This window comes from Catharus ustulatus, chromosome 16 (assembly GCF_009819885.2).
Source record: "Catharus ustulatus isolate bCatUst1 chromosome 16, bCatUst1.pri.v2, whole genome shotgun sequence".
Lineage (NCBI taxonomy): Eukaryota > Metazoa > Chordata > Aves > Passeriformes > Turdidae > Catharus > Catharus ustulatus.
In genome coordinates, this window is record NC_046236.1 from 12,159,136 (window position 1) to 12,184,624 (window position 25,489).

The following is a 25,489-nucleotide window of genomic DNA, read 5'->3' on the forward strand; positions in this document are numbered from 1 at the left end:
AGCAGAGTGATGGTGTCTGTGTACAGGTGGATGGTGAGCTGGTCAGCAGCCCTGGGCCTCACTGGGGACAAGGGACCCTCATCATGGGGTCTATTGGCTCATTAAGGTTTAAGGCAATACCTGATAGGTGATGAAAAGTCCCAGCCCAACCCAGCCATAGGCTCCAGGTCAGGCCAAGAGCTGCAGGGTGAGAGCACCAGGCTGGAGACAAAACACCTTGTTCTCTCCTTCCTTTTCTGCTCTCATTTCCTGCAAGTGCCTCGGTTTCCTCAGCTGCACAAGGGTGTTATACAGTTCTTTTTATAGTTTACTTGGCTCTTTAAAGGTGCTTTTTAGGACCCCAGTGATCTGGATGTGATGGTGCAGAGAGAACATCCAGATGTCCATAGGCTGTTGTCTTGTGCTCTGCTAAAAGCAGAGATTTGGTACTGATGTTCATATAGCTTGAAGAAATAAGATGATAAATTGCATCTAGCTTTGGCAAGAGAGTCTTGGACAGACTGTGGGACTGGAGGGCCAGGAAATCTGGGCATCAGGCTAATTTCTGTCACCCTTTCCTCAGGCAGTATTGATGCACAATAACTCAGCTGCCAAATAAAGTGATACCATCAGCTTCCAATTCTTCAACTTCCAGACCGGAGCCTTTCTTTCAGAAAATAATCCCTCTCCAGCCTTTCATCTCTGGAGCTGGTACCTGGCACCATGCATACAAAATAAGGGTTGGGAGGTGTGCTTTTCTGTCTGAGCTGGCTCTGGATGGAGATGCTGTGAGTTAAAATTAAAAGGCTTTACAAACCTCTCTTTAATTGCAATGAAAGAAACATCCCTCTGCTTTCCAGCAGAGACTCTTTTCTAGCTGCATTCTGGGACTGGCTGTAGAAATTCCTCTTCCCCACTAGAACTGAGAGTCACGACTCCTTTCCTCTTGTTTTATTTCCCTCACACTCTTCAGAAAAAGGCTGAACATTTGCCCTCTGTGTTCCTCAGTCCTTCCAGCAAACACCTGTGAGTCCTGAGCATTTCAGGAGTTTGAGGGTTGAATAAGCAGCCTCTTAAATAAGAACTCAGTGATGCAATGCACAAAGTCACTGCTGATAAGGTCTGCATTTTAGCAGGTGTTTCTGTGCTAGGAAAACAGCCCTTGGGGATGGGGGAAATTAGAGATGCCATAGACAAGGGAGCAGGGTCACTGAGCTACCCAATACAGCTGCTTAGTATGAGTGAGGATCTCTGCTGCCTGTTGGATCTATTGTCCATCAGTTGGTGCTCAGGGGGGCATCGAAATTGGAGGAGAAATGGAACTTTTAGTTAAATGGTTAACAACTGCCCTCCTCCTGCCTTTATTCACCTTCTTCCAGCACTGAGGAAGTAGCTAAACCCTCAGCATCAAATGTGGTAGGTTTGGGGTTTTTTGTAAAGGGGTGATGGTCACGTTGAAAGAAAAGGTATCAAATTGCAAAGTGAGTACGGGGCAGATGCAGCCTGTGTGACTTTCTTATTTTTTAGAACTTTCCTAGACGTTTTTGTCACTTCGTTGGCAACAAGTCCTTGTCCTTTCTCCCTCCCACCCTCCCTCACCTTTCCTGCCTGCAGGCAGGACCCAGGCTGATATTCAGCTGTGGTTTGCTGAGGCTGGCTGGTGTCAGTCAGCCAGCCTGATGTCCCCAGGCTGCTGAGATGTGACTGTGGCTGATGAGGGAGCTGCTTGCTCACCAGCCCGTGAGGAAATTCCTGGATTTGCTGCTGGGTGTGTGGTGGTTGCCAGCACTGTCAGTGACACGGGGGCAGCTCTGGTCGTGCATCAGCAGGTGCTCCACAGAAAAAACTGCCTTGGAGTTCTGGCACAGCTCAAGCACGAAGGATTATGAGCCTGACTTTCCCCTTGTTGGTCTGGGGATGAACCAGAGTGTCTCTGGACTCTGCAGATCCAGTCCAAACGAGGAGAACTGGTGGGAAAGGGAGAGCCCATGTGGGAGGTCATCACTCCTGTCAGTTTTTCCTCCTGAGAGAAGAGACATCTCTCTTTCCCAGGTATCCCTTCCTGCTTTGTGTAAGCCTTAGAAGCAGCAGCTGCTGCTTGATCTGCAGATCCTGAGTAGGACACTGGTTATCCCATCCCACAGCAATGTTCTCTCTGGAACATTCCAGCTGGCTCCTCTGAAGATCCTGACCACAGCAAACGTGTGGAGCTTGACCTTGAGGTTGGGCAGTGAAATTCTGGTAGAATCCTTCAGTGCTGTACCCCCAGCTGCTGCAGCCCCTTCCCCTTCAAAAGGCCTCTAGTCTTCTAAAATACCCTGGGCAGGAGCTTGTCCTTATCAATTCTCCCCCCAGGTCATGAACAGGAAGGCTGATTGAAATTTGGAAGGATTAATTTGTTCCCTTTGGTCCCCTCAATACCAGCACATGATGCCTCTCTGCAAGTCTGGTGTGCCAGGCCTGCTCCAGAGAGTTTAATTGACCATTGTAATTATAAGACTTAATTTTTTTCCTAGAGTTTTTCCTTAAGGGACACATGAGGGTCACAGATTTGGAGGGCATCTCATTCCCCATAAAACTGTGCAAAACAGCTATAAACAGCCAGCCCTGGAGTTCTGCTTCCAGCAGTGCTCTGTAGATTCCCAGACCTCTCCTGCTCTTCCACCCTCTTCACCCTTGGCTGTGTTTTGGCTGGAGGAGGCAGAAGATAAAACCCTGAAGGCAGCAGCAGAGCTGAGGATGTGTCAGGAGAGATTGGGCTCTCTTGGTGCAGATGGCAATGGAGTGAGATCAGCTGCTGGCAGGAGCTGGGGGGGATGTGTCCAGGAGTCAGGGCATAATCTCTGTCTCTGCCTGATTTTTGTGGCATCTCTTTATTTATTTGTACTTGAAATGTTTTTGCCCTGTCTGTCTGCGGTCCTTTGTGCTCGTTTCTGGGGAACAAAGAAATTGTGGGGTGTTTCTGCAGCACTGGCTGTGGATGCAGCTGGTGGCTATATAAGTACAAAGTATTACCCTTATAAATCATTTCGTCATTTTTCCTCTATGAAAAATGATCTGTCTTTATCAGCCCCCAAAAAAGCACAAATAGAAAGGACAATTTCTTTCAAATGCTGCTCTGCATTATCAGATGGATGACACAGAGGTCCCAGCAGGCCTGGCTTTGTCTGGGTTTGTGCCTGTTTTGCTGAAGGCATGGCCATGAGAACAGTTTTTGAAGCCTGGGGTTGTATCATGACAACCAGAATTTGAATTGACTGTCTTGTCCCAGTGGTGATGGATTCATTCCAGGTCAGAGGAATTCTCACCATCTCCAACTTTCCTGACTTGCCATCAAGACCAGTGCCTTTTCCAAAACATGTTTTCTGTCCTTTTTGGAGGGAAAGGGACCATTTGGCACAGTTTTGTGTTCCCAGTGAGCCCTTTGCTACAAGAACAGGATGGTTTCCCATTAGTGTTCTTGACAGTCTGGAAAAACACTGCAAACTTCTTAGGAGACTCATGAATGTCAGGCTTATGGCATCATATGTTGTGGTTTTCTACACCCACCTCTTCCTCACAAGTCCTTGAAACTGTAAATAGAAGGAAGTGTTGGGAATGGCCAGTTTGAGCTCTGAGAACAGGCTGGAGCAAAGCTGCAACCTTCAGAGATCTCATCCAAAGGCAAGGATGGATCAGGGCTCACTTCTTATTAAGTGATTTCTCCTCAATAAGAAGGACTGGCAAGGAGGGTCATCTTTGCCTTTTCCTTCAGGAATGTGTTCTGTCTTATATCTGAGGAACAAAGGAGTGATTAGAGGGCAGCTGTAATTGCATTTTTGGAATCAGTTCCTGTTCAGATTTAATACGGTGACATTATGCTGTTTATGATGCGTGTAATTAAAACAAAGTAAAAATAACATCTTTAACTCTGCTGTGGCCTGCTCAAGGAGTCTGAGATATGTTGTTCTCCGAGGAAGAGGTTGGAAAAGGGAAGAGGGTGCAAGGAATAAGTGGTTTGTTTTGAAACACAACTAAAAAGGGGGAGAAAAGAAAACAATAAAGCAGAGAAAAGCCAGAGGCTGTCCATGCATATCCCCAGGCACTCTGCTCATTCCAAGCTTATTAAAATTTTGAGACCCTGGTTTACTCAGTTCCTTTTGTTTGGAGTCCAGCTGCATTTCTGGTGCATGGTGGAGGAACCATGTGCTTTTATGTGTCTCCTCAAGCTCTTGCCCTGCTGACACACTACATCCCTCTGGGGTCTGCCTGAGAAGCCTGGAGTTGGCAGGAGTAGAGCTGAGCAAACATCTCTCAGCTGGTGAAAGGAATTCCTGGCAACACCTGGCAAGCTGAATCTTCTCACACTGTTCTGCATACCAGGCACCTTCACCTTGAATTATCCCTCAAAACAAAAATGCAGTATTTTCCCAGTGCCAAAATCACACAGACCTCAACAGTGTCCTTGTGCCTGGTCAGCAGCCCTTGCTCATGCCTGGATTGGCAGGGAATGAATGATGAGATTGATCTGCCCAGGGAGGGATGTCTCAGCAGGGGTTTCCTTGGTTGATTTTATTGGCAAATCTGGTATCATTCTTACCCAACTCCTGGAAAGAAACGTCCCTTTCCACCCCTAACATCCACATCCCCCACGTGCCCAGCTGAGGTGTCATTCACACCCTACTCTTGGCCAAACACCATTTCTAATTGTGGACATTCATTGTCCAGGCTACACAAGAAAGATTTTGATGTTCAGCAAAGATGATCAGACCTACAAAGCCTGTTGTGCACCCTAAGGTGCAGGGCCAGGAGGTCTTTGGTGGGCTGGGCTATGGTCAGCAATGTGGCTGGTGATGGGAATGACCATCCCTTCCACTCATGGCTATCTCCCTGGTTGGTGGTGGCATGTAGAAATGGGGAGGAAATGACCCTTGGCTGAATCAGAAGCTTCAGGGGGAATGGTCTGTGAGAGAGTCCCAGCTCTGGTCTCTGTTACAGACCTCGTTTGGTGATTTCCACTGAAGAAATGTCAACATCATTGAGAATCTGCAGCTTGGTGATGGATGAAAGATTCTTCTGGCGATGCTTGTACTGCAGGACTTTGTTTTCATTGATGAAAACATGGAAATAGTCCTGGTCAGAGTAGATTTCGACCTGAAAGAGAGATTGTGTTATGTTCATGTGGCGTTACTGGCCTTACATGTCAGGGAGCTGCTGGATCTGCCCACCCACTTTAGATTCTGTCAGAGCTCACACACACACACACATTGCTCACACACCTTGCTGGGCAAAAAGAGGGAATAACTGAATTTTTTGTTTCATGAGAACAAAATCTGGTGGTAATGCAAAGCCTGAATTGAAAACAAATACATCATCCAGGCATTATTGCTGGAGCTCTGCATGTCTGTGCCAGAGTTGGTTTTAAATCACCAGGTTATAAGAGAATTACTAACAGAGACAAAGCCAGAGAGGGAATGTTGCTGAGGATGGTGCTGGCAGGAAAGGCAGTGGGGAGCACCCCAGTGTTGGCTGGGTTCTTCCTGTTACTCCTGAGGAGACCTGTGGGGAGACACAGGGTTACCTGAAAGGGCTCCTTTGCTTTGAAGGGGAAGGTGTTGTTAACCTCTTCCTGCCCCCAGAGGCTGTTGAGGAAGGAGTTGCAGACGATTCTGGAGCTGGAGAAGCGAGGGTTAAAGTGGAGAGCGATTTGATCTCCGGGCTCACAGAGTAAATTAATTTCAAACCTAAGACAGTGAGAGAAAAGGGATGGAGAGCTGTGAACGATGCTTCTGGCCCTGGTGAGCCAGGAGAGCTGGGAGCAGAGCATGTCCTTACATGCTTGAACTGGAGCTGGTCTCACCCTTGACCACGATGCTCCATCCAGGACAGATTCCCTCTGGCTGCAGGGCCTCAAACTGCAGGAGGAGGAGGACACAGCGAGGTGGCACAGATGCACTGCCCCACTCAGTCCTTACACTTCTTTCTCACATTTTCATTGTAATTTTCTCTCTCTTCCCTTCCCACACAGGCACACACTCTATCCCTTTTTCTCACTCCTAGATAATCTCAGAGACTCTAAACTGATAAGAAATCAAGTCTCTATGATATCCAGTTGATGAGGTGGGATTTGCTGTCCCTGAGGTCTTTTGTGAAGAGCTGAGCAGGATCAGAGAGAAAAAAAATTAAAGAACTTGAATGCCTTCATTGTTGTCAGGACACAAAGATATTCTACTTCTCTCTGCACTTGAGCAATACAAAATCTGAAGCAGAAAACTTTGTGATGCTTCGAAGCAGAGGAACAGGTGCAAAGTGACATCCAGTCTGAGCTCATCCAGCATTACACGACTGCTTCTTCCCCCAAGTTCCTGCTTGATCCCCTGTTCCACGTGCTCTTCCCATCTCCAAGGTTAAACTTGCATAAAATAAGCTGGAAAATGTTCATTTTTGAATAATTCATAGTTTTATTAAATAACTCATTTTAATAAGTTCTTGCCATTTCATCAGCTTTTTTTTTTTTTTTCTTAGCACTCTAATGATCTTCCATTTCTGAGCATCGTCTATCACAAACTTATTGTTCAAATTAGGAAAATTTCCCCAGTTTGGCATCTCCACTGCCAGTTTCATATCTTCCTATAGGTCAGGACTTCAATCCCTCTATTTCTTTCTCTGTCATGAATTCCTATTTCCAATGCTTTTTTGGAAAAAAGCAGGAGCTGAGACATTTGGGCAGGAGTTGGCAATGACCAATCTCATACCTTTGTGCCTGGCTGCTCTAGGAGGGCAGCTTTGGGATCCCACACATGGCCACTGAAAGGCTCTGACCTGTGTTCATCCATCACAGAGAGCTGCTGGAGCTGAGTTGTGGATTCAAAGAGCAGGGGGTGATGGCAGCACCCAGGTTCGCCTTGCCTTGACCCTTGGTTTGCCATCAGGAGTAGCACACACAGCAAAGAGCCATTCCCTGCACTGTCCCAGCAGAGATGGAGGGACACACACAGGTCTCAGCCAAAGCCCTCCTGCTGGAGTGTGAAAACAGCGAGAATTGCTGCCATTAGGGCAGCACTACCCCAGACCAGCCCTGGTATAACCACGATAAAATTCTGTCCTTTTGCCTGGTACTGAACACCACAAAACTCAGTTTTGCAGCAGCCTGGACTGACATAGAAGAGCAGCACTAGAGGAATAAAACAGAAATCCCGTGTTATTCAGGATTTCTATCTATCTGGCCCTTCTTTTCCACTTTCCCTTGCCCACTGCTGTCCCCCCAGCCCAGGCAGTGCCACACGCTGTCCCCAGCGCTCACCCGCAATGCCATCGCTCGCCAGCCCGCACCGCAGCCCAGCCCGGCACACGGGCTGAGGGGTTTTTATAGATGCTGCCGGCCAGGATTGGCATCAGCAGGGGATGAGGTGTCCTGTCAGAGCGGGCAGGGCGGGATGGGGAGCAGCACATCCCGCTGAGCCCGGCGGGGTCAGCCCGGTCAGGCGTGCGGGATAATCCAGCCCCGCTGTGCCCGCGGTCGGGGCTCTGATGTGATGGAGCCGTGGGATCCAGAGGGGACAGATGTGTTAAAGGCATGAAGGACAGCTGGGGACTCCCAAAGCTGAGGGAGATACCCACCTCAAGGTCCGGAGGGAAGGGAGGTGGCAGAGGAGAAATGATGCCTCCAACAGGGGCTCAGCTCCACCCTCACCGTCGGATATTGCCTTTTCTCCCTGTTGTCTTTTTTCTCTCTTTGTGACTCACAGCCTGGCCTGGAATGAGCTGATGCCAGCTTTGTCACAGCCACTTTTCCCCATCGTGTCGGGATGCTGCTGTGCCGAGCTCAGCATGCCCCGGTTCCGCATTTCCCTTCCCTGCTGGGGACAATACAGGGATTTGGGAGCAGGGTGAGCGAGCCTTTGTCCAGTATTTCCTGACATGGAAATGCACCAAGAAATGAGCAGCGTTGAAATGAATTTCAGTGGTGAGGTGTTTTCACACTGGCAGTCAACATGCGCTGCTGTGAAACTAAACCAGGGAAGGGAGGGATGGTTGTGCATCCTCCTTTCCACAATGTAAATGTCTCAAAAACATGAAGCTCTGTCCCCATCCCTGTATGCATGGGAGGCTGTGAAGGCCCTTGGCTGGCCCTGCAGGAATCCATGGCTTTCATGGATTAAAACCCCCTTAGTGTATGGGCCACAGGGCTGGTGTTATTTAATGTTTGTTTTATTTCCAGCAGATAAGCAGAATGATAACTGCTATTCCAGGCTCTGCTGCCCTTGGCGGACAACTAAAAATGCAACTCAGCAGACATAAAAGCCAACAGCTTCTCTTGGGACTGAAAAAGCCAATCCCAAGCCAGGATTTTCCCATTTGGACTCTGACAAAACCGAGCCTTGTGAGGCTGAGCTCTGCCCTGGTGTCCTCGCTGTGCTCTCCAGGCCGTGCTGAGGAGCAGGAGCAGAGCTCTGTCCTGGTCTGTCCTGTGCTCTCCAGGCTGTGCAGAGGAGCAGGAGCAGAGCTCTGTGCTACAGGTGGCAGCATTGGGACGTGCAAGGGAGCCCCGAGCCAGCGCAGAGGTGATGAGGTGACACTGGAAGGACAGGGACAGGACATCCCACCTGTCACTCCTCGGGTTGCTGAAGCATGATGGACATTGGTGTCTCCAATCTGTCGGGCTGCATCTTTCCCCTTATGGCCTAAATCCAATTTTGTGATTTCAGCCCCCAAATCATCACTCCCTGCTCATTTCTGCTGCCTGCAAGGGACTGCAGGGAGAAAGGGCTGCTTTGGAGACACTCACAGTGATGGTGGGCAGAACCAAGCAGAATCGATGTCCTGTGTGTAGGAAAGGAGGGATCTGCAAGCTAAATTAATATAACAATTATGTTAATGGTATCAGTGCATGGGGGTAAGGCTTGGGCACTGCAGAGCTGGTTGTGTTCAGGCAGGCTCAGCTCCTTTTCAAGGGGTGAGTCTGGGTCACCCCAAATCCAGCCAGGCCTACCAGAGCCTTTTCCCAGCAGCCCAAATCAGGGGCTATGATTTCCCCAGTGCTCACATCTGTGCAAGGCTCCTCCAGACTTGCTCATCTGCTGCCTGGCAGTATTTGTACCTCCTCTGCAAGCATTTAATCTTCTTGAGGGAATTCCTAAAACTCCCCAGTGCAAACAGGAGTCAGTCCTGTGCTCTGGCCATGCTGCATTAGAAATGAGTTACCCCAAGAAGGCTTTGGGATGTTGCTTTGTTGGCTCTCCCCCATTCCCTTTCCCCCAGATCTATGACTCCACAATAATCTGGGATCTTTCTCCAGACTACTGTCTACAAGGGACTGGCCATGCCAGTGCTATGCCAAGGCTGGATGGTGTGAATGCTCCTCCAGGCTCAGAAAAAAATCACAAAACCTTTGTGATGAACCTGGGTGCCACAGCCTGCAGTATCTCTGTGATCTCATTCTGCTGTGCTTTATGGAACTGGCCAGGAGAGGGCTGGAGAGTGCAGGCAAATCCCTGAGATAAATTATAACAAAATTCACACATGGTTCTAACTCTGGAAGAGTCTGATGCAACACCTGCTGCTCTGGGACAGGGGTCAGTGCTGCAGCCCGTGGCTCTCATCCCTGCTCCAAGGAGAGTCCAGGCTCTCTGGCAGGAGCCCCTTGCAGCTGCTCAGCCCAAGCATCCTCATCAGAGAGCCCCGAAGGAAAACATCACACCCTGTGAGGTGGCAGGAGAGCAGGGGAAGGTGACACCCCGGCACACGCTGCTGGCAGCTCCTGCCCCTCGCTGCGGTGTCAGCCCCGCTAATGAGAGCGGCTCGGTGGTGGCAGCTCCTGGAAAGAAGTGTTGGTCAGATTTTCCATTCTTTGGCCTTCTGTTAGCATGTTCCATCATCCTCCCAGTTGGGCACTGGTGCTGGGGAAGGAAGGGCATGTTGTTTCCAGCTGTCTGGGTAGCTGCTGGGTGTAGAATTCTGTTTTTATTCTTGTAGATGGTAAGAAAAGGAGCCTGATTCTGTCCCAGACTGTGCAGTGAATATAACTTATTGCAAGTGAAGTCTCATTGCTCTTACCCCACTCTGGTGGAAAGGGTGAGGTGATCCCACCCCTCCTCAGGGCCATGAACCCACACAAGTTCAACTGAGGCCAAGCCTGGAGCCGCTGCTGTCCCCGCTCCCCGCTCAGGACTTCCCTTCCGCGCCTTTGAGGAACGGGGATGAAAGGCAAGGGAGTGGAAACACAAAGCATGCCTGGTTTATTTTATTTATGACTGGCCTCTGCTTAAAAGGAAACCAGCATTATCAGTCGCAGCACTGCCAGGTCAGACGAGTAAATGAAAGAGGAGAGTTTCGTTTATGATCAGGAGCTCGAGTTTGCTCTTATAAGGGCATCCCACCAGGCGCTGCCTGCTGCCACCTTGCTGCTGATCCCGTCAGGGGACGGCCAGGCTCAGCCAGAAACTGAACCAGGGTCTTCCAGAGGTGAAAGCCTTGAGGCAGAGTGGCTGAGAGCAGGCTGTACCTACCCCTCCTTCTTTGGCTTGGGGCAGCCACATGTGCTGCAACACAACATCCCTGCAGCCAGCACATCCCAGCAGCTCCATACCCACATCTGCTGCACCCTGCCAGGCTTGGTGAACCATTTCCTGCTCAATTCCCCAGGGACAAGGTGCTAAAACCATGTCAGAGCAGGCCCCTTTGCCCTCACCAGTGACTCCAGCTGGAAAGGAGTGGTGGGTTTGGGGCATGGCTGGTGCTGATCGTCACCCATCACTCCTGCTCTGTGCAGTGCAGGCAGAAGGTAAACACACAACCTGGCACGGGCTGCTGTTTAATGCCTGGGGTTTTAGAGCCAATATTTGATGATCCATAAATAATTGCCCTGTTGTATATGCAGAGACCTGATTTATCCTGCTCCTTGATGATACCTTCCAAACTCCTCGGGGAGACATCTGTCTCCCTCCTCCTGGTGATTGATGGAGAAGGAGGAGAGCTGGCACTTGGCCCCGTCGTGCTCCTCAGAGCTGGCTTGTGGGTGTACTGCTTGCCCCTCCATGGTGGTCTCTGGCTCAGAGCTCCAGCAATGACAGATCCTCAGGGGGAGGGAGGCTGTGTATGAACTCTCCCTGCTCACTTTTATGTTGAGTGTCTGGTTCCTGAGGAGCGCTGTCAGCATTGTCAAATCCTCCTTCATTCCCCATTGCTAACTCTTGCCAATTCAGAAGTGCTTCCCAGCAGCTTCCCAGGTGAGGTTTGTCTCTGGGAGCCATTCTTCCTCGGTTTGAGCAGCTCTTATTCCACGTTGAATGATTTAGTGCCCCAAAGCAGAGGGGGAGGACGAGGCCCATCACTGGAGGGGCTGCAGCTTGGCCGTGCGCTCTGCTCCTGCTCTTGGCTGCGCGTACAAGTAACAGCACGACCATCTCCTGCTGATGTTCCCTCTGCAAGCTCTGTGCCAGCCCCTTGGCCAGGGAGCCCACGTGGCAACAGGCCTGAGCACAGCACAGGCGGGCCACGCTCCACGTATCAAAGCCTGCACTCGTGCCCCGGGGAGCAGCGCGTGGGCTGCAGCCGCAGTCGTGCGCCCGCAGCTGGGTTTGGAGAGGCTGCAGAGGAGAGCGAAGCCTGGAGCGGTGGAAAGAGGGAGGGAGGCAACCTGTGAGGTTTTGGGGATGCTCTGGGGTTCAGGGAGCAGCCAGTCATAGGTGTCTCCCGTGTGCTATTAGGAGGTTTCATGAGGATTGTTCGGGTCTGGGGAACGTCGGAATTTGTGTAGCCCTGCTTTTTCACCATTTCTACTGAGATTTATTAACATAAAGAGTCGGGTTCTAACATCATAAAACTTTTCCATGCCTATGTTTGATATCTTCATCACACCTGAAAACAGCTGCCCTGCAGGCTGGGTCCTAGAGAAGGTCCAGTTTGGGGCAGATGGTGATTGGCACCAAAGGAGGCAGAAAAACTCTAAAATGAAGAAAACAATGAGACCATCAGTACCACAAACATTTCAGCCTCCTCCAGCCAGTTGCTCAGCCCAGCTCTGAGTGACCTTTCCCAGGCACAGAGAAGTGCAAATAATACTTACCCAGGAGGAAGATGTGCCAAGGCCAGAGCCAGCACAGCCTGTTCCCAGCAGGCAGCCAGCCCAGGGAGCTCTGTCCAAGAGCCACTGTCCATCAGGGTGGCAGAGATGGTGCTGCCTCCAAACAGGATGAGCAGTTTTTCCTCCAGGCTGACCAGTGGTGGTCAGTGCTGGGACACAATAGATGGCATCATGCCGAGCTGCTGGAGCTGCTGAGACAAGTGTGAACTCCACCCCAAGGTGACCACCAGGGAGCTCAGAGAGGGTTTGGAGGCATTTGTGGGGGAGGAACTCTGGGTTTGGTCAATGAAAAGGGTTTAGGGACTGAGAGGATTGCTGCTCTGGGAGCCAGAGCATGTCCTTCCTGCACCTCTGAGTATCTGACCCTCCTTGCACCACCACTGCTTCCTTCTCTCGGTCCTGTTGCACTGAAGCACCAGCTCAGCATCTCCCCTGCTGCATCAGAGGGACAGTGACAGCAGAACAAGAGATGCAGGGTCCACTCCCCACCCCAGGCTCTGGGAGAAGATGGGGTGAGTGCTAGGAAGGACATTTTCAGCCTGGCAGGGCCTGGGACACATCCAGAAGTACCAGTACCAGCAAGACCCCCCACACATCTGCTTCAGGCCACCCAGCCAACAAACCCTGGAGCTTGGAGCACTGGTCCTCATCATGTGGGCTCTGACCTTTGCTGCTGGTGGCTGAGGAGAAGCACTGGGCGTTGCAGCAACCTCCAAGAGGCAGCTGGGGAGGAGGATGCAGCTTTTTGCTATTTTGGAGAGCAGGGAGGAAGAGGAAGAGCTGCTAACAAAGACCGAAACTAGAAAAATGACGACGATGACAAAAAACCTTCCTTCATTTAGGGAACCAAATGCATTTATTTCCTGATGTGACCAGGATAGCTCAAAGTGAGAGATACAGGAGAGGCACACGCTCAAGTTTCTCAGTGGCAGCTCCTCAGGTCCCAGGGTGCAGGAGCAGCAAGCCCACCTCCCCTCACGAGCCCTGCTCCCCTCTGCCCCTTCCCACAGAGAGACTCCCTGACCCTGCTCCAGCTCCTCATTCACAGACAGTGAAATTGTTCTTCTAGAGACAAACAAACAGACAGCCCCTGCCCCAGGGAGCCTGTGGTCAAGACGTGGAGATGCCATGTTATTTGGTTTCTTTATTTTAATTTTGACTTTTAGACTTGCAGATGGGCTCCAGCCACAAAGTCTGGAGGCAGCTCCAGCTTCCAGTGACTCCTGGCTTGGGTGGAGGCTGAATCCAGGCTGTTGATTTAGTCCCTCTCTATTTCTGGTGCTGGGTTTATGCATAATTTGATTCCATATAGTTATGGATAGAACCAAGTAGAGCGTGAGAATTCCAGCACGGGAGGTGAGGGGATGCTTTGTGAATGAAACATTTGTTAGTGCAAGGTTTCAGCGTGAGGAAGGGACACAAACTGGCAGGAAGAACACAGCGTGGGGGGATGGAGGGGTGCAGCAAGGGGTTTAATCCACAGAACACTCCACCCAGACCCACCCACGCTTTGGCTGCAGTTTTCCTGCCCATAGAGAAGCTCTGGGAATTGGGGTTGAATCCCATCTGCATCTCAGTAGCAGCTCAGGAGAAGCCAAGGCACGCTCAGGAGCTGAGGACAGAGCTGCAGCTCCAGAACGTGCTGTATCCATCTCCTGCCATGGCCGGTGCTGGGTTTCCAACCCCTCAGGGCTGTGCAGCAGGCTCAGTGGGAAATGCCATTTGCTGCAGTCAGGGGCCAAACTCCCACTGATGGAAAAGGACAAGGGCTGCAGGGGTTTGGCCTCCATCTTCAAGAGAGATCTGTGGTAGCTCTGACCTGCCTCAGCACTTCATCAATCCTGTTTTGTACTTGATGTGGATCACAGCCTGGGGAGATGTTATCCAACCATGACTCTGCTCCTCACATCCTTTGCTGCTACTCCTCCTCCTCCTCCTTTAGATCTGTCTGATGGGAGAAATTATCTTGTTTTCTGGAGCTTTTACCAAACTGCAAGGGGTTTTCCAAAACATCTGGAACAGCTCATGGAGCTGGAGTGGAGTGTAACGCTGAGGGTGGAAACAGGGTCATGGAAACAGAGGCACCCTGTTAGATTAATGTTTGTGAGCGACACTTGGGACAGGCTGAGTTCAAACCCTCACCCCACTGAGAAAGGAAAACAGCTGGCAAAGAGCAGTGAGACCCTCTCCACACCACCATGTGCCCCTGGGTCCTGCTCCCCAGGGGCTGGAGGAGAACCCACCAGTGCCACCAGTGCCACCAGTGCCACCAGTGCCACCAGCACAGGGATGTGGCGCCCTGCTCAGTGTGGGTGTTTTGGCATCCCAGACCCAAACCCTGCTCCTAAATTCAGGCTGTGGGAGGAGCTCTAGACAGAAGGCAGCATTTTACAAAGGGCAATGAGGCCCCTTGGGTTATTTGGAGGCTGCCAGCTTGGCATCCATCGCTGCTGAAATACTGAGATGGCTTTGAATACAAAGCAAGATGTAGTTAACTAAAAGAGGGGTGTAACTGATGCCAATCCCAGAAACTGATGAAAATAGACCTCTGCTAACATCTTCATTTCTACAGGGCTAGGATTTGGACTGATAAAGAGGATCTTGTCAATGCCACAGCCTTGGTTGTGTGGTTTGACTTGGCGTCAGGCCGTGGTACAAATAGAGCTGGAGTGGAGTCTGCTGCTCTGATAAATGGATAAATTCTAACAATGCAAAGCCATCACAGCTCACCTGATGGAGGACAAACAGGGCTGGGAGGTGCAGCTGCCCTGGGGAAGTGCGTGGGGTTCACAGTGAGGTTGCAAAGCGATTGGTTCTTGAGCCTCCCCCATTTTACCTGTAAAGTGATGAAATAAAACCCTTCCAGTTACATTTTTAGGCAGCTGCTAAAATGTAAACCAGATCACTCAGCTTGGTGCAAGCCAGAATTGCCTTTTTTAGTACAACCACAAGGAGATTCTAGTAAAAGGGAAGGTGTGATTTATAGGATGGGACAACTCTTTCTTGGAAACGGAAGTATGTGAAAGCCATGGCAGAACCATGACTTTTAGCCTTATTTTAGTGGGACAAACAACTTCTAAAAACGTTCCTGTGGTCCTTCGGGGTAATCCAGGCTCCCAGGACCAGTCCTCAGATTTGTGATTTCAAAGACCTGCAGTAACTCTACTGTGTCCCATCAGCTGTGGGGGCTGTCCTTGGCTGTGGTGGGGTGAGGATGGAGGGTGTATTTCCTGGGGCTGTGACAATGGGGTGACAGCAGGGAGGGCCATGTCCCCAGCTCTGGTGTCCCCTTGCCAAGTGGAGGGTGGCACATTGGGAGTGTTCAGGAAAAGTGCCCCAGAAGTGATTCAAGGCCTGGAAATGCTGATTTATGTAGACAGGGTGGAGAAGCTCAGTTTACTTTGCATAAATTTTTGTTATTTATTTTAGCATTATATATAGTTTTGGCTGATGGATGATGATATCCCTAAATATCAGGATTGAGCAGGGAGAGGGTTTCCTGGGCCAATAGGAAAAACAGGATAAGACCAAATGAATGAATACAAAAGGGTATAACTTTGAGCTGGAATGAACACTAAAATAATCTGAAAAATTTTAATGGAGTCTGGAACACCCCATCCCCCTGCACTGACTGCCATAAAATCTTTAACTTCTGCAGAGAATATCTGGGAGCTCAGGGTGAGGGATTCCTGCATGCTGTGGCTGTGCCTCCACCTGCCAGCCCACAACAGGCTGGCGGGTTTTAAACCCAGATTTAAACACTGATGGCCTCAGGCTTTCCTATCCAGGCAAGAAAACAAGGTGAGAAAAAAGTAAACATGTCACTGAGGTATTTTCCTTTCAGATGGGTTGATCTTTCCGAGCTCAGAGAAAGGACACAAGGAAGCTGCTGTCAGACATGAGGATACCAGCCTTGACTTCACAAATATTTGAACAATATTTGCTGAGCTTTATGTGTTATTCCAGATGAAACAACAAAAAAAAAATATATAAAAAGGGAAGAGAAAAGGTTTCTGGGACTCTGCCAGATGTGATTCCCTCAGGTAACCTCAGTGCTCACCCCAGGCTCAGCAGCTGCTGTCACCCCTGGCTGCACCAGTCCCAGCCTGCCTGGATGGAATCCTTGTGGGATGCAAAACTCCAAAAGGGGTGGTGACCCATGGGACAGCGTGCCTGGCACAGCACCACAGGATCCCAGCCCATGTCCATGAGAGCCCACAGACACACAGGGATGGGGGCTGTCCCTGGCTCAGGGCACAGACAGGACATTGTTTGTGTGGGACCTCCCTCGAGAGCCTTTGCTGTTGAGCTCCCTCTGCGGTTTCCTGTGTTTGAACCCCTTATCACAGCCCTGCCGCCAGAATGTGTGCTTGGGAGGGGGAGTTTTATGGGTTGATAAGGTTTTATTGTAGCCAGACTTATGGATGGATGTCTGAAATAAAGAGGTGGGGAGCCTGAGGACACGGGGTTCAGGCAGCTCCAGCTTCCAGTAAACTCAGTGGTCTGGACACAGGTTCTGAGTAAAACCCAGGCAGTTTTGGGTCCAGCTCAGGCATACCTGGGAGGGTCCTTGCCAGAGAGCTCCAGGGCAGCTGCAGTTTGTACCAAGGAATTGGGTCTCATTGAAATGCTTATTTCCATCCCCTGGCAAGAGGGATCAGCCACAGGGATGTGGTGTCTGCAGTACCCTGTCCACACCTTGGCCTATAACACACCTCAGAAACCCCTCAGAACTGTGAGGACTCCCCACTGCACCCCACTGGGCCATCCCATCAGGTACAGAACTATTTGCCCCCTCTTCTGCCTCAGTTTCCCTCTCCACTCCACACTCTTCCATCACAACCTTCCCTCCAACATGGCCCAAGTTCTTCTCCTGGCAGCAGTTTGCATGTAACTTTTTTCTCTTCCTTAGCATCAGATTAGAAATAAATTAAACTGGCCAGTAATGACTTTGCCAGGTGCTGGCTCCTTCTGCACTTCAGCTCTGAGTGTGCCTTTGTGTGCATGTGTGTACAAGCGACGAACAATGATTAAAGAGCTTTATTAGTCCCATGACTAAGCTATAATAGGAAAGAAAAACCTGTGTCCTTCCTGCCACTGACCAGCACGGGGGAACAGCTCTCTAGGAGTGCTCTGCCCCTGCTCCTGTGCACAGCACAACGCTGTGGCCACATTAGAGGGTTTTCTGATCTCTTTTACCCCACTGAACGCACAGGGAACATACTGTCAGACACAAAGATGGTTGTGTGTGGTGTCTTCAAGCTGTTTGTGGTCCTGTGTGGCTGTTCCCTGGGGGCTGCAGGACAGTGGGGGCTCTCACCATGCAGCTCTCTTCCACAAGCTGCTGGTTTAACCTGCCCCTGCTCATGGGGATGGTGGTCCATCCAAGGACACAGGGGGATGTGGAGGCTGCAGCTCTTGGGAAAGGATTTATTTGTAATGACTTGAACCAATCTTCCCCTAAATCCATGCTGTGACCTGACCTCCAGCACAGAAAACCCCACAGCACTGCCAGGGAGCCTGGTCTTCCTGATTTATCCATCAGAATTACCTTCTTATAAACTTCAGTTTGCTCTTACCCAACCAAACACACCAGAATCTTTCCAGAATATCTCTTAGTTCTGATACCAGGATATTCCCCTGGCTGCAGGCTGAACTGCAGGTCATAAACATCTTCAGGACAGATACTGTCAGACACTGGCTGTGCTGTTGGCATCCCTTGGTCCCAGGGATGTGTGACTGTCCAGGACCCACCACCATGGACATGAATTAGGGACTTCTGGGGCCTGGGACGTGCTGTGAGAACAGCAGGTCACAAAAACAAAGCAGCCCAAAGTTACTGCTGCTGTCTCTGCAAGAAAGGACCAATTATTTCAAGAATTCTGGGCCAACAGATACAAACTGTGGCCAGACAGAGAGCCTGCCCTGTGGATGTAAATCTGTCAGGAGGCCAAGTGATGGGGAAAGGGCTGATTTCTACATTTTGGTTGAGATCTCTTCCCAGCACAGGGCTTTAAGCTGGTGGCTTATCCCATTCCCACCACATCTTGGCTGAGAAATGCTCTGCACTTCTGCCACCCTGCAGCCAGCCAGGGGATGCTGCTGAGGAAATTTCAGGGAGCAACCCAAGATTGCAGTAAAGAGAGAAAACAGAGCAAGATATTTTCTTTCCTCCCCCATACCTCCACTTCCAGGGCATCCCTTCAGAAGCTTCATTAATGTTGGAGGAGGCAGAAGGCAAACACTGGGAGGAGGCTGCCCTTTCCCCTAAACCTGCCACCTCTGAATCACACTGGGCTTGCAGCACTTCCTGCAAATGCCCCCCTGGGCCAGGCAGCCCATCCTGCCCTCCTGCAGAACCCAGCACTGCCATCCCTGCTCGCATACAAAGGAGGTTGCATCATAACTGCTTTTTAAACTCTGAGGCTTTTGAAGTCAAAGCCAAAGTTTGTTTTTACGTCTGATTCGAGCCAAGTCCCTTGTTCCAGTGTTTACGAGAGTCTCTTTGGTTAGCAGGAGCTCACCTCACCTTTATAACAGTCGGGTTATCTCAGCAGTGTTTGTCCAGACTGGCAAGAATCTGGGCTCTTGAAGAACTGAAAATCAAAGGAATCTGGGCTCTGGAAGGACAGAAAGTCAACGTCATGAGAGACACCAAACAACAGCTCTGCTGGAAGATTTCCAGCTCGCTCTTCAGCTGTGGCTGAGATTATCAGGGTTCCCTAGAGGGGAAGAGACATATTTTGAGGATAGACATCCTTTAGAGGAAACAGGGAGAACCTCAACAACAGGGCCTTGAAGTTCACAGGGTGGGGATGGAGTCAGCTGCACCATCACTCACCAACATCCATGGTGCAGGAAAAAATGCTCAAAATGGGTCCCCCAACATTCCCAGGAGCAGTGGGTTGGGGTTTGAGCAGGGTTTCTCCACTTCTGGGCTCATTTCAGAGCTATGACAGCTCTGGTTGTGCTGGCAGGATCCCTGGGAGTTCTCAGCTGAATATTTGCAGGGCAGCAGTTTTACAGACTCCACCATCCCAGTTCTCCCCAAAATCAACCAGCCTGCTTGGAACACACACCCCGAGTGAAGGGCTGAGGCTGAGCTGGCAGCAGAGGGAACCACCACCCCCAGCAGGAGAGCAGGGAATGGGCTCAGTAACCTCAACCCAAATTCCTCACCCCGGGCAGGCAGCAGAGGAGGCGTTCCGGGGATGAAAGCCGAGTGGTTAAGGCAGAGTCTCCTCCGAGCCGCCTTTCCAGTCGCGGCTTGCACCGGCTTCCTTGCGGACATCTGGCAGATGAGGCAGGAGAGGAATGTAATGAGCTGTGCAGATGGGAGGTGCTGTGCTCAGGTTGCAGCCGTGGGGCAGGGAGTCGGTGTTTTGTTTATAAACACAGGCAGGATGACTAAGATAAGAAGGGGATGGTAATTAAATTAAATTAAGGCCCTGGAAATCATTAGATGAGCTTGAAAACATCGGGAGTCACTCGAATTCCGAGTTCTGTAAAACAGGGGCTCAGTGTGATGGAGCATCAGAGGGTGACACGGGAGCAGGAGGCTCTTTCATCAGCTCAGTGGGGAAGAGATGGGCACAGCCACATCCAAACAGGAGAGACAGAGGGGAGTCAGGTAAAAATGAAACTCCAGAGCATCAGGGCAGGAAGGGAAAGTCCACAGAGGCTCTTCCCATTCCCCTGGGAAATGCATTCCCAAAGCATGGATGGGGAACTGAGGCGCTGTGGGATGAAGGGACAAGGCTCCCACAAGGATTGTGGTGCAGGTGGTGCCAAGAGGAGAGTTTTGCAGAAGTCAGTTGGGTTGTAAATGCTCCTTGACATCCAGAGCATCTCTGCAGATGGTTTGAGCCTCTTGGTGAGAAGTGGGGAGCAATCAGGTGAGCGGGGAGAGCAGATCAGGAAAAGCAGCCCTGACCCAAACTGTCTGGGAGGCATTTCTTGCTGAGGGAGTGGCAAAGCCTGGCAGCCACTGACTGAAGGGTAGGACAAGTCTGGAGAAAAATGAGTTAGGAATTGTGACAGCTGAGGTGCAGGTTTTGGATGGGTTTGTGTATCCAGAATGGAGGCTGCAGCTGTACCAGTGTCAGCTAAGAGAAAAGGATGCTCAGAGCTGAACAAACCCACCCAGCACTGGGGTTTGTGGATTCTCTTCCCAGGGCTGCTGGTTTGCTGAGAGATCCTGTGCCTGTTTATTTTTCTTTCCTGCTTGCAGTGGCCCTGATACACCTCCAAGCCTTAAATGCTTTCCCTGCTGCCCACATGAGGTAAATTGGTCCTGGGAGCTTTCAAACTTCTTTGGGAAGAGGGAATGGGCTGAGAAGGTCCGGATGCTGCAAGGCAGGCAGGGTGGGGGACTGGGGCAGCTCAGAGAGAGAAGGATGTTCCATTGACATCTGTGACCCAGAGACTGAGGTCTGCTCCTGAACCAGCTTGGGAACCTGGCCCCAGAGTAGATGATGTAGAGACATGTGCTTTTTAGCTCAGGAGGGCTCTCAGCCTGCTCTCCTGGTGCCAGCCCTTTGCAAAGGGCTACTGGGAAGCACGGAGGAAATACCAACAGTCCTTGCAGCATTAATCATGGCCAGGATGATGAATGCAAATAAAAACGCCCTTGGCTGGATCCTTGGAGAGAGGGAGAGACCCTTTTCCCACCAAGTGTTTTCAGGGTGGTGGCTGATCAAAGCTGGGCTGAGGGAAAGGTTCTCTCTCATGCAGGAATCAAGGGGAGAGCAGGTAATTTGTTGGTGGCTGCATGTTTCTAACTAGTGAAGTGAGGATCCGTGGCAGCCCTCAGAGCTCCTTGCTGACACCCTCGAGCCTGAGCACAACACACTCTCCAATCTCAACCCAAAACCCTGGGAAACCATCAGCTCACATCCCTGCCAGAGCCTGGCTGGGCATCAGCAGCTGCAGGAAGGTGAGAGCTTGGTGTGATGCTGATGGAGAGGGAGGCACCATCCTGCAGCTGGGAAGATGCAAAACATCCTTCATTTAGGCATGAGGCTGCTCCTGCAGCCCTGTCAGTGTGGGCAGGTACATCCCACAGGGCAGCAGTGCACTCCCACAGTGGATTCTCTGGTTTGTACTGGTAAATCCTCTCCTCTTTGCCCAACAGCCTCCACATGGCCTTTTCCTTCCCTTGGGGCTGTAGGGAGCAGGCTGGCAGTGGGAAGGGCTGGGAGCTTGGAGCACTTGGGCTCAGGGCCAGCACTGCTGCTGCACACAGCCTGTGTTGGCTCAGGCTGCTCACAGGACCCAGCACAAGCGTGCCAGGGCTCAGGGCTGCACGGGCCAGGGCTGCACTTGGCTCCTGGCACGGGCTGAGCGTGCAGTGGGAGCTCAGCATTCCCTGAGGAGCAGGAGGCTCAGATCCACGGATCCAGGTGTGCTCCCAGCCACGACCACTGGGCCCCGCCACCCCTTCCTGGCACCCCAAAGGAGGTTTCACCCACCCAGTTCTGTCCTGCTGGGGCTCCCAGGGCAGGCTGAGCTCCCCATGCAGCTTGGAGAAGCCGATTTTCCAACCACTGTCTGGGGCTTTCGTCGTGCTGATCCCCCCAGTTAGTCTCCCATCTCCTTTTCTCCTCTTCAAAGCACTAAGCATCATTAATCTGTTTGGGGGATTAATGCCAGGCTGAGCTGGGGAGGCTGGTCCTGGCCCTCTCTCACACACTAATAGTTTTTGCTACCCCGTCACAGCTGTTAATGCTACAAAAGCCCCGAGTAATGTGATCTCCCAGGGCCCTTGTCCACAGAGGCCCAGGCACCCTGGACCCTTTTGAAGGCAGGAATGTGGCTGAGCATGACCAAGTTTGTCCCAGTGATGGCCTGGTGCTCTCCTTGCTGACCATCCAAGCAGGAGTTAACTATGCATGAAGAATTGGATCAGCCCACTGGACAGCCAGCCCAGTGCCTCCCTTCCACCCTCCCATCACCACAGAGTGGCTCAAGTTCAGGGGTGAGTGGTCCAAACTCCAGGAGAGTGTGCTGCAGGCACTGATGGGCACAGAAGGGTTTAAACCAAGGGCTTAAAATAAGATTGGCATAGATTCCAGACCTCTTCCCATAATTGTTTTCTCAGGAGACAATGAGTTGGACACACACTGCAGGAGAGGTCTCATACAGCAACTGGTATGTGCCATGGAAATTGGACCAACTTGGGGATGCAAAATGCATCCCTGTGCATCACCTACCAGGATCCAGGGACTTCTCCAGGCCCTTAAAAGAGATGGGCATTGGCCATACAAGATACAGGAGGGTGCAGATTGCTCTGGGGGCTGTGGGAGCCTTGCTCCAGGTCTGAATGTCCTTTTCTCTTACCCCATGGCAAGGGTCAGAGAGGAGTGCTCGCCCTAAGAGCCCTCCCTGGACCCCAGGGCCGGGGTGCTGTGCCCCACGAGGGGGGAGCCCAGCTGTTGTTTAAACACTGTCTGCTGGAGACACTCCAGTCTGGATTTCAAAACAGCTGCCTGCTCTTTCCTCGGATCTGAGGTGGCTCAGAGGGATCGGGCAGCTTTGTAATTTGAAACAATGGGGTTAGGGGGGGACTGTGCCGCCAGCAGCCCCAGCCATACAGGGAAAGAGGATCCCAGAGCCCTGCATTCCCCATCCTCCCCCTGCCCCAGCCCCCAGCACCATCCAGCGGCCCCAAAGCACCTGATGGCAGAGGCCAGAGGACAGAGATGGGCATCAGGCACAGCTGGGTCCTGTCCCTCCTCATGCTGCTGCAGGTTGGATTTGGGTTTCTCTCCCTCTTGTTTTCTGCACGGTGTTGAAACTCTACGCCAGGGTGGGAGATGCTCGGGGGAATTTGCAATGGCAGATGGTGGGGAAAAGAGAAAAGGACAGAGCACACTGCCTGTGGGCACGGGAACACAACACCCCGGGAGGGATGTGGAGTGAACTGGAGTGGCCAGCCTGCAATGAAAGCTTTTAATGCACAGAGCTTTCCTGCCTTCCCTGCACACACACACCTGCAGGCCAGGAACAATCCCGTTCTGGATGCCTTTTCCTTTCTTTCTTTCTTTTTCTTGCTTTTGCTCTCCTCTCCCTCTAAAATAAAGATGTTTCTCCAGATGCACTGGTCCCCATCCAACAGATCCCTTTGTCTTGTCGCTTTGAATTATATTTTCTTTGTCTGCATTCGCCATCCTCCCAGGCTGAGCACTGGATGTCTCATTAGGAGGGAGATTCTGGTCAGCAGTGCCAAAACTCGCAATGCTGACGCAGAGGGATCCTTACTGGAGTGAAGATGCTAAAAGCTAAACCTCAGCCAAGGGAAGGCTGCAGAATGAAGTCAGAGTGGAAAGATGCCCGAAGGGAATTAGGAAACTTTGGGATGATTTTAGGATTATAAAAGGGATGAAGAAAAATTACAGGAGCAGAGCCAAAAGACTTCTCACCCCAAGCACAAGATTTCCCATGCCAAATTTTGCACAGTCCCCCAGCTCTGTGGGGCCATGTGAGACTCCTGTGGCTGCTGTCCCCAGGGAGAGGCACAAGGGCTGCTCTGGCACAGGCCACACGCAGCCCTGGTGATGACAGCTCCTGCTGTCCCCTGTCCCCTGAATCAGCATCCCTGGGTGGGATGCCCTGAGCTGCCAGGCAGGCGGCTCCTGCTGAGCAGCCTGGCTTTGTGGTGACTTCACTCCAGACCTCAAAGGGCATCTGGGGGCTCAAACCCAGACTCATTCCTTCCAACTGGCTTGAGCTGGACTAGGAAAAGAAATGAGCTCTCCCTGCAGGCCTGCCCTCACTTAACTTTGCAAGAGGAAATTTTCTGCCGAGCTCCAGGGATTGCAGGACATTTTTGATGTGAGGGAGATATGGAAAGCAAACCTGACCTTTTCAACCAGAGAAAGGCTGTTTCCCCACAAGTCTGTATTGCAAAAATGTTGGGTTTTATTTTCCTTCCAATGCTGCATTGAAAACAAACATCCAAACCTCAAACTTTGCTACAAAGCACGATTGTCTCTCAAAAACAGCTCTTACCCATTTCCATCCAGCCCTGCTCCCTGTGCTGCTCCTGCCTCTCTGCAGGCTCAGGGAGGGTGGTGGGATCAGCCTGGGAAGTTATTTTGTTCCCACCAAACACCTTGGCTGGCATGGAGTCCTTTTACTGCCGGGATGTCATTCACACTGTGCCTGTTTAACTCACATACCACCTGCCTCTTTTCATGCTCCTGGTCTGAGAATGAGGGCTGAGCTCCCCCCAAGCTCACAGGAAGATGGGCTCATCTGGGGACGTGGGATGTAAATCCCCTCGAACACTGCATATATTTGCATCTGCATCTGATTTTACCTCCTCTCTCCCACTGCAAGATTCCCCTGCCCTGTCACCTTGGGGAAAAGCAATGCATCCCTCTCAGGTTGAGTTTGGGATTCTTTTTCCACTGTTGGTGACTGGTTTACTTTTTGTTGATTTTTAAGGTCCTATAATGACCAAACAAGGACTTGTTTCCTTCAAACATGATGAGTGCTGCTCAACCACCACCCAAGCCAGCATCATCTAGAATGGCACCACCTCCTCAGGCAGCCACAGTGTGGCACATGCATGGAGCAAGCTCTTCCTCAGCCACTGTGACTGTTTTCCCACTTTAGGACATAACAGAAGATCCTTTCAACAACATTTCCTTTGAAAAATAATCCATCTAGCTCTGTTTTTGGAAAGTGCTCCATGCTCTGCACAGGAAGAAGTTAATTACTGTCCGGGGGGTGAGGGCGTGTGTTCTCAAATGTTTTAAATGTTTAATTTTCTTGAAAGAAAAACCATCTCTGATCTCTGTTGGATCCTCTCCCTGTTTATACAGAGGGTTTCTATTAGCAGGGCCAACAGCACATCCCTGGCTGCCACGTCCATGTCCTTTTCTTCTTCCCTCAAAACAGGAACCCCTCCCAGGGGGGTGTGCCCCACCTCTGGTGCACCTCTCTCCAGGGAGTGGGGAGTGTCTGCCCCAAGGACTGCTCCAGCCAGACCCTGACCTGTGGTGAAACCATCTCTAACTGATGCAACTTTTCCTTTCCTGCCCATTTTCCAGGAAGATGTGGAAAGAGTGAGGTGGATGACCCCCCTCACAGCCCCCTCCAGCAAGGAGGAACAAAATGTCACTGAGACCTTTGCTGGTGGGTCCAAGCCAACCTCTGCTCACATCAGCTGGGGATGTGCCACGATGATGAGGCATCCACAGCTATTTCAGATGAGGTTTTCGGGCAGAGGGTGTCCCCTGACTCCCCATCATGGAATAGTGTTTACAGCAGGGACATCAGTAGCTTTGGGGTCTCTCCTACATCCCCTTTGCACCATGGATGGGCACAGACCCACCCAGATGATCCCAGTTGTTGGTCCCCAGCCTGTTGAGGTCCCTGATGGGGTGCTGAGCATCCCTGGTATGGAGGCCCTGGGGAGATGGGCTCTGTGGTGGGATAGCC

The 25,489-nt window shown here is 51.2% G+C and overlaps 1 protein-coding gene across 1 annotated transcript; it reads right to left on the minus strand.

Annotated features, from left to right (window-relative positions):
* Positions 1–4,950: 4,950 nt before the first annotated feature.
* Positions 4,951–10,996, minus strand: GRIFIN (galectin-related inter-fiber protein). Its single transcript, XM_033074331.1, has 4 exons — positions 10,869–10,996; positions 5,794–5,913; positions 5,540–5,702; positions 4,951–5,112 (listed from the first exon to the last, which is right to left on the minus strand). The coding sequence occupies exons 1-4, from the start codon at positions 10,994–10,996 to the stop codon at positions 4,951–4,953; spliced, it is 573 nt and encodes a 190-aa protein (XP_032930222.1).
* Between the last annotated feature and the right edge of the window lie 14,493 nt (positions 10,997–25,489).

Excerpts from the sequence above, each read along its gene's own strand:
- GRIFIN (XM_033074331.1), bottom strand. The coding sequence starts at position 10,996 with ATGGAGGGGCAAGCAGTACACCCACAAGCCAGCTCTGAGGAGCACGAC. Across the intron at positions 5,914-10,868 it reads CTCCCCGAGGAGTTTGGAAG|TGCATCTGTGCCACCTCGCT; the intron begins GTATCATCAAGG and ends TGAGTGGGGCAG. Across the intron at positions 5,703-5,793 it reads ACCAGCTCCAGTTCAAGCAT|GTTTGAAATTAATTTACTCT; the intron begins GTAAGGACATGC and ends TCACTGTCTTAG.